At 47.9% G+C, this 14,552-nt stretch overlaps 1 protein-coding gene across 5 annotated transcripts in view; it reads right to left on the bottom strand.

Annotated features, from left to right (window-relative positions):
• The window catches only part of LOC140402444 (sodium/calcium exchanger 3-like), a 532,474-nt gene that overhangs the window by 20,179 nt on the left and 497,743 nt on the right, over positions 1-14,552 (bottom strand). For all 5 annotated transcript variants that reach the window (XM_072490232.1, XM_072490229.1, XM_072490234.1 and 2 more), the window contains one exon: positions 8,505-8,604. In XM_072490232.1, coding sequence (XP_072346333.1) covers positions 8,505-8,604 — 100 coding nt within the window. The remainder of the gene's footprint in view (positions 1-8,504; positions 8,605-14,552) is intronic.

Here is a 14,552-nt window from a genome sequence, read left to right as displayed (position 1 = left end):
TCACAACCCTTTGGATGAAGAAGTTCCTCCTAACTTAAAATACAAAACTTAACTTTGAAACAAAGTCATGTTTCGCAAGTAGAATTCTGAGGGGCTATCGACAGGGTGGATGTGGAGAGAATGTTTCCTCTGGTAGAAGAATCTAGAACTAGGGGGTCACTGTTCGAAAATAAGGGGTCGCCCCTTTAAGACAGAGTTGAGGTGAAGTGTTTCCCTCAGAGCGTTGTGAGTCTTTGGAACTCTCTTCCTCAAAAGGCAGAGGAAGCAGAGTCTGAATACTTTTAAGGGGTAAAAGGTTACCGGGGGTGGGGGGGGGGGTTAATCGGGAATGTGGATTACTGTCGGATCAGCCATGATCTTATTGAATGGCGGAGCAGGTTCATGGGGCCTTACTCCTGGTCCGAATTCATATCACAGGGTCATAGAATCCCTACAGTGCAGAGGGAGGGCATTCGGCCCATCGAGTCGCCACCAACCTACTGAAAGAGCACCTTACTTGGGCCCAATCCCCCACCCTATCCCCATAACCCCACCTAGGGACAATTTAGCATGGCTAATCCACCTAACCTGCACATCTTTGGACTGTAGGAGGAAACCGGAGCACCTGGAGGAAACGCACGCAGACACGGGGAGAACGTGTCGACGTGTTTGTAACAACTTTACTCATATCACAACCATCTGCAAACACAGATATAGACATGGAGTTCAGCCCATCCCATTGACCTTCCACATTACTTTGACGACACCAGGTGGTGGAGAACTCCTAAAACTTGGAATATGGAATGTAGCCGCAGACAAAGGGCGGGATGCGGTCCCCCAGCCGCGCGTTTCTCGACAGCACGCCGTTCGCTGGCAGCGGGATACTCCCGCCGTTTCTCAATGGGAATTCCCATTGAAACCACCCGAGGCCTCCGGGAAACCCACAGCAGGGGGTGTGCTGCCGGTGGGAACAGAGTGGAGAATTCCCACCTATATCTATTTGAAAAAGAAATGAACTCGTTGCCTCAGAAACACATTGTGGAAAACCGTCAGCCAAGCAAAATCTGGTTGCTTCAGTACCGGTTTCCATAAAACCATAAGACATAGGAGCAGAAAATGAAAATGAAAAACCATTCGGCCCATCGAGTCTGCTCCGCCATTCAATCATGGCTGATATTTTCTCATCCCCATTCTCCTGCCTTCTCCCCATAACCCCTGATCCCCTTATTAATCCAGAACCTATCTAACTCTGTCTTAAAGACACTCAGTGAATTGGCCTCCACAGCCTTCTGCGGTAAAGAGTTCCACAGATTCACCAGCCTCTGGCTGAAGAAATTCCTCCTCATCTCTGTTTTAAAGGATCGTCCCTTTAATCTGAGATGGTGTCCTCTGGTTCTAGTTTTTCCTACAAGTGAAAACATCCTCTCCACGTCCACTCTATCCAGGCCTCACAGTATCTTGTACGTTTCAATAAGATCCCTTCTCATCCTTCTAAACTCCAACGAGTACAGACCCAGAGTCCTCAAACGTTCCTCATACGACAAGTTCTTCATTCCAGGGATCATTCTTGTGAACCTCCTCTGGACCCTTACCAAGGCCAGCACATCCTTCCTTAGATACGGGGCCCAAAACTGCTCACAAGACTCCAAATGGGGTCTGACCAGAGCTTTATACAGCCTCAGAAGTACATCCCTGGTCTTGTATTCTAGCCCTCTTGACATGAATGCTAACACTGCATTTGTCTTCTTAACTGCCGACTGAACCTGCACGTTAACCTTAAGAGAATCGTGAACAAGGACTCCCAAGTCCCTTTGTGCTTCTGCTTTCCGAAGCATTTCCCCATTTAGAAAATAGTCTCTGCCTAGATTCCTCCTTCCAAAGTGCATAACCTCACACTTTTCCACATTGTATTTCATTTGCTACTTGATTGCCCACTCTCCTAGCCTGTCCAAGTCCTTCTGCAGCCCCCTTGCTTCCTCAATACTACCTGTCCCTCGACAGATCTTTGTATCATCTGCAAACTTAGCAAAAATGCCTTCAGTACCTTCTTCCAGATCATTAATGTACATTGTGAAAAGTTGTGGTCCCAGCACAGACCCCTGAGGCACACCACTAGTCACCGGCTGCCATCCTGAAAAAGACCCCTTTATCCCCATTCTCTGCCTTCTGCCAGTCAGCCAATCCTCTATCCATGCCAGGACCTTACCCTGAATACCATGGGCTCTTAACTTATTTAACAGTCTCCTATGCGGCACCTTCTAAATAAATCACGTCCACTGGTTCTCCTTTGTCTAACTTCCTTGTTACCTCCTCAAAGAACTCAACAGATTTGTCAGACACAACCTCCCTTTGACAAAGCCATGCTGACTCAGTCCTATTTTACCATGCACTTCCAAGTGCTTCGCGATCTCATCTTTAATAACAGACTCTATAATCTTACCAATGACCGAAGTCAGGCTAACCGGCCTATAATTTCCCGTCTTCTGCCTCCCTCCCTTCTTAAACAGTGGTGTTTCGAAGGCATTCATTCCAATTAACAATCAGTAGGTACAATGGTGCCTGGCTAGGTAAAGACCTTTTAATAGCACACTCCTCTCCTTCGATTTGTCTGCAATCAGTTCTATCTCCCAAAACCAACAACAATTGCCTGCCCCACCGAGGGTATTAAAGGTCTTTAACTCATCGCTGGGATGTTTTGATGTAATCATTTCAGTGCTATTTGGTATGTAGCATACCAGTCAGTATTTCGGCAATACAAATGAAAACAAAACTGGATATCTGAAAGAAAACAAATGAAAGCCTCTATAACAAGGAGAACACATTTGTTAACATGTCATAGAATCATAGAATTTGCAGTGCAGAAGGAGGCCATTCGGCCCATCAGGTCTGCACCAGCCCTGGAAAAGAGCACCCCACTTAAGCCCACGCCTCCACCCTATCCCCCTAACCCAGTAACTCCACCTAACCTTTTTTAGACATAAAGGGACAATTTAGCACGGCCAATCCACCTAACCTGCACATCTTTGGACAGTGGGAGGAAACCGGAGCACCCGGAGGAAACCCACGCAGACACGGGGAGAACGTGCAAACTCCACATGGACAGTCACCCGAAGCAGGAATTGAACCGGAGTCCCTGGAGCTGTGAGGCAGCAGTGCTAACCACTGTGCCACCTGGAGCATTAGCTTGTTCCTTCTCTTCTTTCTTCCATGGGATGTGGGCGTCGCTGGGCTTGGGCCAGCATTTGTTGCCCATCCCTAATTGCTCTTGAACTGAGTGTCTCGCTCGGCCATTTCAGAGGAGGGCAGTTAAGAGTCGATCACATTGCTGTGGGTCTGAAGTCATGTGTAGGCCAGACCGGGTAAGGACGGCAGATTTCCTTCCCTAAAGAGTATTAGTGAACCAGATGGGTTTTACAACAGTCAATGATCATTTCTGGGTCATCATTAACAAGACTAACTTTATCTTTCAGAATTGATGAATTGAGTTTAAATTCCATCAACTGCATGATGGCATTGAATCCATGCCCCCCGAGCACTAGCCCGAATACCTGCATTATAGTCCAGTCACATTGCCACCTCATTGGAATACCAGTTGCCTTGGTGATGATGTTGGCTACATTGAATATACTGGCACAGCATTTCAAACTCGCAGGACCAGAATTTGGCTCTTGACGGAGATAGCTCATGTCGTGAAGTGTCATGCTTTGGTAAAAACAAAATGGTGCAGGATGCAGTCAGCCCCCGCTGATACCAGAAGTAGGTGGCCATGGGGGGGCAGGCATTTGGTGAGGCTGGCTAGTTAGAAGGTTTGCCTAATTTCTGTGCGACTTGGTCCCAGTTGTTTTCAGAGTTGTTATGCCCTCTACCTCCAATCCCTCATGCCCGCTCACCCACCCCCTCCATGTCAACGTCATAGCCACCCACCCAGTATCTACCATGGGCAGACCTCAGGAGCCATGTGGAGGCGATAAAAATTAACTTCTAACTATCTAATATAGCTCTTACTCCTAAACACGTGATAGCAAAGAACTCTTAGTCATAAGAGCCATTTTAAATCTCCTCAAGTGGTCAACTGTCTATTCAGACCCCATATCAAAGAAAGCTAATCATTTAATAGAATCCTCAAATTAAGAAAATTGTAATTTTTGAAATTCAGCCAAGCATTCGGATCGATTAATGATAGCCCATGGGAAGTCGGTGGTTTGATGGTAATATTACTGGACTAGTAATCCAAAGGCCCAGGCTAATGCTAATGGGTTCAATTCCCAAAAGGTGAGCTGGTGCGATTTAAATTCAATTAATAAATCTGGATTATAAAAGCTAGTCTCAGTAATGGTGGCCATCGTAATTTTCACTGATTGTTGTAAAAATCCACCTGGCTCACCAATGTCCTTTAGGGAAGGAAATCTACCATCCTTACCTTGTCTGGCCTCCAGGTTACACCAGACTGACAGCAATGTGGCTGACTCATAACTGCCCTCTGAAATGGCCTAGCATGCTCTGCAGTTCAAGAACAAATTCTTTAAGGCAACCATAACTGGCATCATTGGAAGGAATAAGAAAATGCTAACAAAGAATTCCATTGAAACTGCACAGCCAGGTGCTACTTTCGTTCTGAACTACACCTGTCCATCGAAGCAATCCAGCAGGGTTTTTCTTTAAACTGTCATCGATAGCTGCAGCCAGTTGGGTGGCAGGGTAGCACAGTGGTTAGCACTGTTGTTTCACAGCACCAGGGACCCGGGTTCGATTCGCGGCTTGGGTCACTGTCTGTGCGGAGCCTGCACGTTCTCCCCGTGTCTGCGTGGGTTTCCTCCGGGCGCTCTGGTTTCCTCCCACAAGTCCCGAAAGACGTGCTTGTTAGGTGAATTGGACATTCTGAATTCTCCCTCCGTGTACCCGAACAGGCGCCAGAGTGTGGCGACTAGGGGCTTTTCACAGTAACTTCATACTGTCTGTGCGGAGTCTGCACATCCTCCCCGTGTGTGCTTGGGTTTCCTCCGGGTGCCCCGGTTTCCTCCCACAGTCCAAAGATGTGCGGGTTAGGTGGATTGGCCATGATAAATTGCCCTTAGTATCTAAAATTGCCCTTAGTGTTGGGTGGGGTTACTGGGTTATGGGGATGGGGTGGAGGTGTTGACCTTGGGTAGGGTGCTCTTTCCAAGAGCCGGTGCAGACTCGATGGGCTGAATGGTCTCCTTCTGCACTGTAATCTATGATAATCTATGATAAAGTTAAAGAGAGGGCCATTTAGAAAACTTCAGGTCATATCAATTATCTAGACCTTATCTGCCCTTCAAGAGCTTGCGAACATTTGAATCCAGAGCCACGCGGCTCTCCGAGCCTGCTCCGCCATTCAATAAGATTATGGCTGACCTGACTGTGACCTCCACCGTCCCGCCTACCCACAATATTCAAAGGTTCTGCTTCCACTGCCTTTTGAGGCAGAAAGTTCCAGAGACTCACGGCTCTCTGAGAGAAAACAAATTCTCCGCATCTCCATCTTAAATGAGAGATCCCTTATTCTTAAATATTGACCCTAACTCCTTTATTGTCCGGCAAGAGGAAACATCCTCTCCCCATCCACCCTGTCAATACCCCTCAGGATCTTAAAGGTTTTGATCGAGTGTACATCGACTCCGTCAGTTCATGACTCGTACTGGTGGGTTAAGGCCCCTGGGCAGCCAAAGTGGGGTCGGTTTCAACTCTCCACCAATTTCAAATGGATCGACCAGTGTGAAGTTGGCTGGAAACAGAGGCAGGGCTTCCGAATCGAAGTCCCTTGCGCAATTTTTAAAAATCTGCAGAGCCTCACAATTCCGTGAGAATCCGGTCCCCGTTTCTTTTAAAATTATTTCACGGGAATTGGGCATCGTTGACGAGGTCAGCGTTTGTTACCCAATGCCGAATCGCCCTTGGGAAGGTGTTGGCGAGCTGCCTTCTTGAACCCGCTGCAGTCCCTGTGGTGTAGGTACACCCACTGTGCTGTTAGGGAAGGAGTTCCAGTATTTTGAATACCCAGCGACAGTAAAGGGACGGCTGATACATTTCCAAGTCAGGGTGGTGAGCGACTGGGAGGGGAACCTCCAGGTGGTGGGGTTCCCAGGTATCTGCTGCCATCGTCCTTCTAGATGGTAGTGGTCGTGGGTTTGGAAGGTGCTGTCTGAGGAACCTTGATGAGTTTCTCCAGTACATCTTGTAGATGGTTCACATGGCTGCCATTGTGCGTCGGTGGTGGAGGGAGCGAATGCGTGTGAGGGGGGTGCCAATCAAATGGGCTGCTTTTTCCTGGGTGGTGTTGAGCTTCTCGAGTGTTGTTGGGAGCTGCACTCACCCAGGCAAGTGGAGAGTATTCCATCGCACTCCTGACTTGTGCCTTGTAGATAGATGGTGGACAGGCTTTGGGGGGGGGGGGGGGGGGGTCAGTAGGTGAGTTACCCGTCGCAGGATTTCTGCCCTCTGACCTGCTCGCACAGTATTTATATGGTTGGGTCCAGTTCAATTTCTGGTCCGTGGTGACCTCAGGATGCTGATAGTGAGGGAATCAGCAATGGTAATGTCATTGAGTATGAAGAGGTGATACTGTTTATCATCATAGAATTTACAGTGCAGAAGGAGGCCATTCGGCCCATCGAGTCTGCACCGGCTCTTGGAAAGAGCACCCTACCCAAGGTCAACACCTCCACCCTATCCCCATAACCCAGTAACCCCGCCCAACACTAAGGGCAATTTTGGACACTAAGGGCAATTTAGCGTGGCCAATCCACCTAACCTGCACATCTTTGGACTGTGGGAGGAAACCGGAGCACCCGGAGGAAACCCACACACACACGGGGAAGATGTGCAGACTCCGCACAGACAGTGACCCAAGCCGGGAATCGAACCTGGGACCCTGGAGCTGTGAAGCAATTGTGCTATCCACAATGCTACCGTGCTGCCCACTGTTGATACTGTAACCTGATAATAATTCTGAAATACTGGATTAGAAGCTAGACTGCAAACACAGATAGACCGGTAAATCCCTGAATGTTGAGAATCCAGCCCTACAGCGGCACTGCATTGCCTGTCATGTGCTGAACAGGCCACTGCTTATATAGAAAATGAATGATCTCAAAAAGTGAACGTAGAACTTAGAGCTGTGTGGCTGGCAGGGAAAGAATCCTCTTGTTTTACAGGGCAGAGCCAAAGCTGCAAGATTGATGTTTCTCCCCAGAAACCAGGGGAAACATAAAGGCTTCAAGGAAAACTGACTTTATTCCCTTCACAGGAAAATCAATTGTGAATGTCGTGTCTGCACCTGCTGTTGTGAAAATGATTGTTAGTTGCTGGGGACAGTCAAGCCTCACAGACTGCATCTCTGTATACCGGTCTGCAGCTCAAAATGACAAACTATCTCCACAGGACACAATAGCACCCTTCACCAACAGAAATGGCACTCAATAAATTTAGCACGTTGGCAGAACCAGGACCCGCTGAGATCATTTAGCAGCTGGTAGCCTGCAGCATTACCGAATATAGATCAGCTGATCTCTGCCAGTGTTTAAGCTCCACAATCTCCTCCCAACCCATCAACATAAGTTTCCATTCCTTTCTTCTTCATTAGCCTATCTAACTTCCACTTCAATGTATCTATGCTATTCGCTTCAACTACCCTGTGTCGCACTGTTATAATGATCTAAATTCTTGTTGTAGAAGACAGAAGGCGCCTATCACCCATACGGGATTGGGTAAACACATTGTGGGTTCATTCATTAAGACTAGGCACATCGAGGGCAGCACGGTGGCGCAGTGGTTAACATCGCTGCCTCGCGGCGCTGAGGCCCCAGGTCCGATCCCGGCTCTGGGTCACTGTCCGTGTGGAGTTTGCACATTCTCCCCGTGACTGCGTGGGTTTTGCCCCCACAACCCAAAAAATGTGCAGAGTAGGTGGATTGGCCGCGCTAAATTGCCCCTTAATTGGAAAAAATAATTGTGTAATCTAAAAAAAAAAAGACGAGGCACATCAGAACAGGGCTGCGTTGGTATAAAGCTTGTAGGCTTCACCTGAGGAAGGAGCAGCGCTCCGAAAGCTAGTGATTTGAAACAAACCTGTTGGACTTTAACCTGGTGTTGGAAGACTTCTTACTCTTAAAAAATGGATTGAGACCTTACGTTTCTTCTCTTGTTGTTTAATGGGGAATTGAGGAGGACTGTTCAAGGGGTTCTTTTCGGGTAAGCTGTTCTTTTCGGGTATGAAGTTGAAGAGTTTAATATTGTATTCATAACAAAGTTTTGTTTAAAAATACCTAGGCCCTATTTTTCATGCAATCACTGCTGGAGCGAATCATTCTTTCCGCACAGTCTTACAAAATAAACTAAAATATTGGGGTATCGGTGCAGAATCCTAGCCACTGTTGGGTCTGGTCTGGGATCCTAATGGCTAGAATGGTATTAGCATAGGTATGTGCTGTGGCTAGTTTACAATATATAATGGACAACTGGTCTAACACCGCGAGAGAGCGAGAGAAATTAAAATGGCATCTCACCAGCACTGACTGTAATGGCCTCCATAAACTGCTCCCGCCATGAGTGTGTGCCAATCACCAGTGCCAGGTTTGTCTTCTTGATCAGCTTGTCCACGGTGCTCTGCCAATCAGAAAAGCAGATTTACAAAAGCATTCTTACACCACCGTAGAACGAATGCTGAGCCCACATTGATTACAGGACTGAAATAGGATTGAGCAACATGAAGCGAGCTCAAATTTCAGGAATCGCTCGTTTAAAAAGCAACATTAGTGAGTGAGGTCTCAGTGACCGATAATGGGATCGACCGGCAGAGTAACTCAACAGAAAAACAACTCAAGTCAACAGTATTCAAAAAGCAAGTCTGACGCACTGCTGGAGGGATTGAAAGAAATGAGAAAGCAGGTAGATTGGGGACAGGGCGCGATCAAAGGTGTGGCCTGTCAGTCTATCCAATCTCTCTTCACAACTAAAACTCTCCAGCCAAGGCAACATCCTGGTAAATCTCCTCTGCACCTTTTCCAGTGCTGTCACATCACTCCTATAATGTGGATTCCAGAACTAGAACAAAGGACAAAGAAAAGTACAGCAGAGGAACAGGCCCTTCGGCCCTCCAAGCCTGCGCCGACCATGCTGCCCGTCTATGCTAAAATCTGCTAGACTTCCTGGGTCCGTATCCCTCTATTCCCATCCTATTCATGTATTTGTCAAGGTGCCCCTTAAACGTCACTATCGTCCCTGCTTCCACCACCTCCTCCGGCAGCGAGTTCCAGGCACCCACTACCCTCTGTGTAAAAGAATTGCCTCGTACATCTCCTCTAAACCTTGCCCCTTGCACCTTAAACCTATGCCCCCTAGTAATTGACCCCTCTACCCTGGGAAAAAGTCTCTGACTATCCACTCTGTCTATGCCCCTCATAATTTTGTAGACCTCTATCAGATCGCCCCTCAACCTCCTTCGTTCCAGTGAGAACAAACCAAGTTTATTCAACCTCTCCTCATAGCTAATGCCCTCCATATCAGGCAACATCCTGGTAAATCTCTTCTGCACCCTATCTAAAGCCTCCACATCCTTCTGGTAGTGTGGCAACCAGAATTGAACACTATACTCCAAGTGTGGCCTAACTAAGATTCTATACAGCTGCAACTTGACTTGCCAATTTTTATACTCAATGCCCCGGCCAATGAAGGCAAGCATGCCGTATGCCTTCTTGACTACCTTCTCCACCTGTGTTGCCCCTTTCAGTGACCTGTGGACCTGAGCACTTGATCTCTCTGACTGTCAATATTCTTGAGGGTTCTACCATTCACTGTGCATTCTCTACCTGTATTAGACCTTCCAAAATGCATTACCTCACATTTGTCCGAATTAAACTTCACCTTTTGTACCAGTCTGCCATGAGGGACCTGACCAAAGACCTTACTGAAGTCCATATAGGCAACATCCACTGCTGTGCCTCTATCAACCATCTTTGTGACCTCCTCGAAAAACTCTATCAAGTTAGTGAGTCACGACCTCCCCTTCACAAAACCGTGCTGCCTCTCGCTAATACATCCACTTGCTTCCAAATGGGAGTAGATCCTGTCTCGAAGAAATCTCTCCAGTAATTTCCCTACCACTGAAGTAAGGCTCACCCGCCTGTAGTTCCCTGGATTATCCTTGCTATCCTTCTTAAACAAAGGGACAACATTGGCTATTCTCCAGTCCTCCGGGACATCACTTGTGAGGATCCAAAGATTTCTGCACATAATACACTTAGCTGTGGCCTAACTAATGTGTTATACAGTTCCAGCATGACCTCCTTGCTTAAATCTATGCCTCGGCTAATAAAGGCAAGTATACCATCTGCCTTCTTAACCACTGTATCCACCTGCTCTGCTACCTTAAGGGGCGGGTGTACATGCAGACCAAGGTCCCTCTGATCCTCGGTGCTGCCCAGGGTCCTGCCGTTTATCCTGTATTCCCTTGCATTGTTTGTCCTGCCCAAGTGCATCACCCCACACCTATCCAGATTGAATTCCATTTGCCACTGATCAGCCCATCTGACCAGCCCGTCTGTATACTCCTGCAATCTGAGGCTATCCTCACTATTTACCACCCCACCAATATTTGTATTAACCCTCCTACATTCATATCTAAATAATTTATATCAACCACAAACAGCAAAGGCCCCAACACTGATCCCCGCGGGACCCCAACACTGATCCCCGCGGGACCCCACTGGGCACAGACTTCCAGTCAGAAAAACACCCCTCGCCCATCGCCCTCTGCTTCCTGCCACTCAGCCAATTCTGAATCTAATTTGCCAAATTTCCTTGGATCCCATGGCCTCTTACCTTCACCAACAGTCTCCCATGTGGAACCTTATCAAAAGCCTTGCTGAAGTCTAAGTAGACTACATCAGATACAATTCCCTGATCTACACACCTGGTCACTCTTCAGAAAATTCAATCAAGTTGGTCAGACATGACCTCCCCTTAACAAAACCATGCTGACTGTTCCTGTTTAATCCCTCCCTCTCCAAACGCAGATTAATTCTGTCTCTCAGAATTGCTTGCAATAGTTTCCCCACCACGGAGGTTAGACCGACTGGTCTGTAGTTTCCTGGTTTATCCCTTCCTCTCTTCGTGAATAAAGGAGCGACATTGGCTATTCTCCAGTCCTCTGGCACGGGGCGGCATGGTAGCACAGTGGTTAGCACTGTTGCTTCACAGTGCCAGGGACCCGGGTTCGATTCCTGGCCTGGTTCACTGTCTGTGCGGAGTCTGCACGCTCCCCCCGTGTCTGCGTGGGTTTCCTCCGGGTGCTCCGGTTTCCTCCCACAAATCCTGAAGGACGTGCTGTTAGGTGACTTGGATATTCTGAATTCTCCCTCTGTGTACCCGAGCAGACGCCGGAGTGTGGCAACTAGGGGATTTTCACAGTAACTTCATTGCAGTGTTAATGTAAGCCTACTTGTGAAAATAATAAAGATTATTATTACCTCTCCTGTGGCCAGAGAGGAATTGAAAATTATTGCCAGCTCCCCTGCTATTTCCTCCCTTGCCTCACTCAACATCCTGGGAAACATTTCATCTGGCCCTGGAGGTTTGACTACTGCCAGATCACTCAGAACCTCCTCCCTGTCTATGTTAATTTCTTTAATTTTACCACTGTCCTTCTCCCTGATTTCTATACCCATACTGTCCCTCTCACCAGTGTACAGCCTATCCTTGTCCTTTTCCATAATAATCTTGAAACTAACTGAGTTATGATCGCTGTCTGCAAAATGCTCCCCCACTGATACATCAACCACTTGCCCAGCTTTGTTACCTAAAATTAAGTTCAGGACCGCCCCTCTCTTAAAGGACCATCTACATAGCGGCTTAAAAAGTTCTCCTGGATGCATTCTAAAACTTCCGCTCCCTCGAAACCTTTTACACTATGACTACCCCAGCTAATGTTGGGGAAGTTGAAATCTCCCACTATCACTACCATATTACTTGAAATGAAATGAAATGAAAATGAAATGAAATGAAAATCGCTTATTGTCACAAGTAGGCTTCAAATGAAGTTACTGTGAAAAGCTCCTAGTCGCCACATTCCGGCACCTGTTCGGGGAGGCTGGTACGGGAATTGAACCGTGCTGCTGGCCTGCCTTGGTCTGCTTTCAAAGCCAGCAACTTAGCCCTGTGCTAAACAGCCCCTGTATTACTTTTACATTGGTTGGGGCAAGACCAGTTAAAAAACACTTGTTGTTCTTCAACATCGTCAACATCCGCCCGAGAGGGCATAAGGAGCTTCGGTTTAACATTTCATCCGTAAACAACACCCGCTCAGTGGACACTGAAGCGTGCGATCAAGTACCTGGCGCAGAAAGTGGTGCTGCTGCCTCAGAGACGGGAGTGCTGCCACTGAGCTACAGAACAGGTATCCTGTCCTTGGATAAGGTCATGGAGGAAAGCTAGGAGTATGGAACATACACTGGGAAAAGAGAGGGTTGAACATTGCCTGCAGGTCTCGTTTAATTTGGAAACAAAAAAAGATTTGAGTTAGTCGTGCTAGCTTTTCCTTTGCAATAGGCGTAATACGTTTTCAGGTGAAGGTAAATCGAATTTTAAAGATTTTTGAAATATTTCTCACTGAAGTAAATCTCTGCCAGCTGTTGACATTTATACTTTAAAGGTTGTGGAATATTGGGAAATCTTTTTTGGACTCAGATAAGCAACCAGCGGAAAATACACCCGTAACAAGCCCACCATGTTTTTTTCCCAAGTTGGGTATAATTTCCTTCTCATTTTCAACGAGTGCCTTTTATTAGGGACTGTGTGAATGTATCTTACCACTTCAGTGTCAGTCCTCGTGACATACAATTACACTCTGGTAGGTAGCAAAAATTCAGACAGACTTGCATTTATATAGCACCCGTGAGTTTCCTCTCCTCAGGAACATAAAAACAAATTTAGAGTACCCAATTATTTTTTTTTTCTAATGAAGGGGCAAATTAGCTGGACAGCAAGTGAGATTTTTAAGTGCTTTTGTAACACAGGAAACACGGCAGCCAATTTGCACGCAGCAAGGTCCCGCAGATAACAATGTGACAATGTTCAAATAGTCTGTGGAGGGATAAATATTGATCAGGGCACCGCACAGCATTTCCTGTGAAAGACAGCAGGGGGCGATCTGCCGGCCCCGTTCGCCACAGACGCAAATCCCGTTGTGGCCACTAACTCTCGTGAGAGGGCCGTAACGGGAATTATGCCAACGAGAACCCAGAATGCAATGTTCCCGGGCTCTCCCCGCTGACATAATTAGCTTTGCACCCAGCCGGGGCCGTCAGCCCCATTGCCATGTATTTGAATGTATTTAAATATTCAAAAACGGCTCTATGCCGTGCTTCCGGGTTCGCCCCTGTCTTCCCCCGCCGCCGTGATGTCACGCCAGCAGGTATCAGTCCAAAATCGGAAACCAGTCGACCATGCCAGAGGCTCGGAGGTGAGTATAGCCCCCGGTTGGTGAGGGGCATGATTCGGGAATGCCCTGGTACTGCCCCCTGGCACTGCCAGGTTGGCACTGCCGGGGCGGGGCCCTCCAGTGAACCCCATTTGGGGGCTCTGCACTGTGGTTTGTGGGGGGGGTGGTGGTGCTGGGGATGCCTACATTGCGGGAGTGAGAGGGGAATGCCTGCAACGGTTGAGGAGGGAAGGGGCTCTGATTCGCCGATACCGGCGATGATGGGGGAGGGGGTCTTTAACTTCAATTTGACATTGGGGTATCCTTAAAAATGGTCCCCCAATCTCCGTAGAGCTGGTCTTGCCAGCGTCTTGAGGCTCCTGCCCTGAGGAATTCAAAAAACAATTTAAAGTACCCAATTATTTTTTTTCTAATTAAGGGGCAGCTTAGCGTGGCCAATCCGCCTACCCTGTACACCTATGGGTTGTGGGGGTGAGACCCACGCAGACACGGGGAGAATGTGCAAACCCCACGTGGACAGTGACCTGGAACCGGGATCGAACCCGGGTCCTCGGTGCCGTGAGGCAGCAGTGCTAACCACTGCGCCACCGTGCCGCCTCTCCTCCCCTCAGGAATGACCAAACACACACCCGCCCCGCCCCTTCCTTTTTCTGACAAATTGTCAGAAGATCTGGAGAGAAAACCTGGGGGGGGGGGAATCGAGCCGGTTTCCTGTCAGAGCCTGACACTTCACCACCTTTGGGGAAAATTTGTGCCCACCATCTCTGAAACAGGGAAGGCTGCGCTAAGTACAGATTTATTATGGAACAGAGTTGTCTGCGCACACCATGGGGAATGCTATCTTCAGGACAGTTTAGTAACACATCCCACCACGTGGTGTTCCACTCACTATAATGGGGGGATGGCTGATGTTAAAAGGAATGGTTTCTGCAATTCTCTTTCAGTGTTTGGAGGTCGCTGCCAAAGAGTGGACTTCCAAAGCTAAAAGCTCCCTTGCTAACTTTCCTGGCAATAAATGAGTGGATTCTAGATAAGAACAACTCTGCTTCTGTGTGTCAGATTGCCTCGAGCAACCACAGTGTGTGCGCTCGCATGATTCAGAGCAACCCTGTGCGGT

The sequence above is a fragment of the Scyliorhinus torazame genome, chromosome 25 (genome assembly GCF_047496885.1).
Source record: "Scyliorhinus torazame isolate Kashiwa2021f chromosome 25, sScyTor2.1, whole genome shotgun sequence".
Lineage (NCBI taxonomy): Eukaryota > Metazoa > Chordata > Chondrichthyes > Carcharhiniformes > Scyliorhinidae > Scyliorhinus > Scyliorhinus torazame.
The sequence above is the reverse complement of the archived record's forward strand: the minus strand, read 5'-3'. Positions and strand labels throughout refer to the sequence as shown.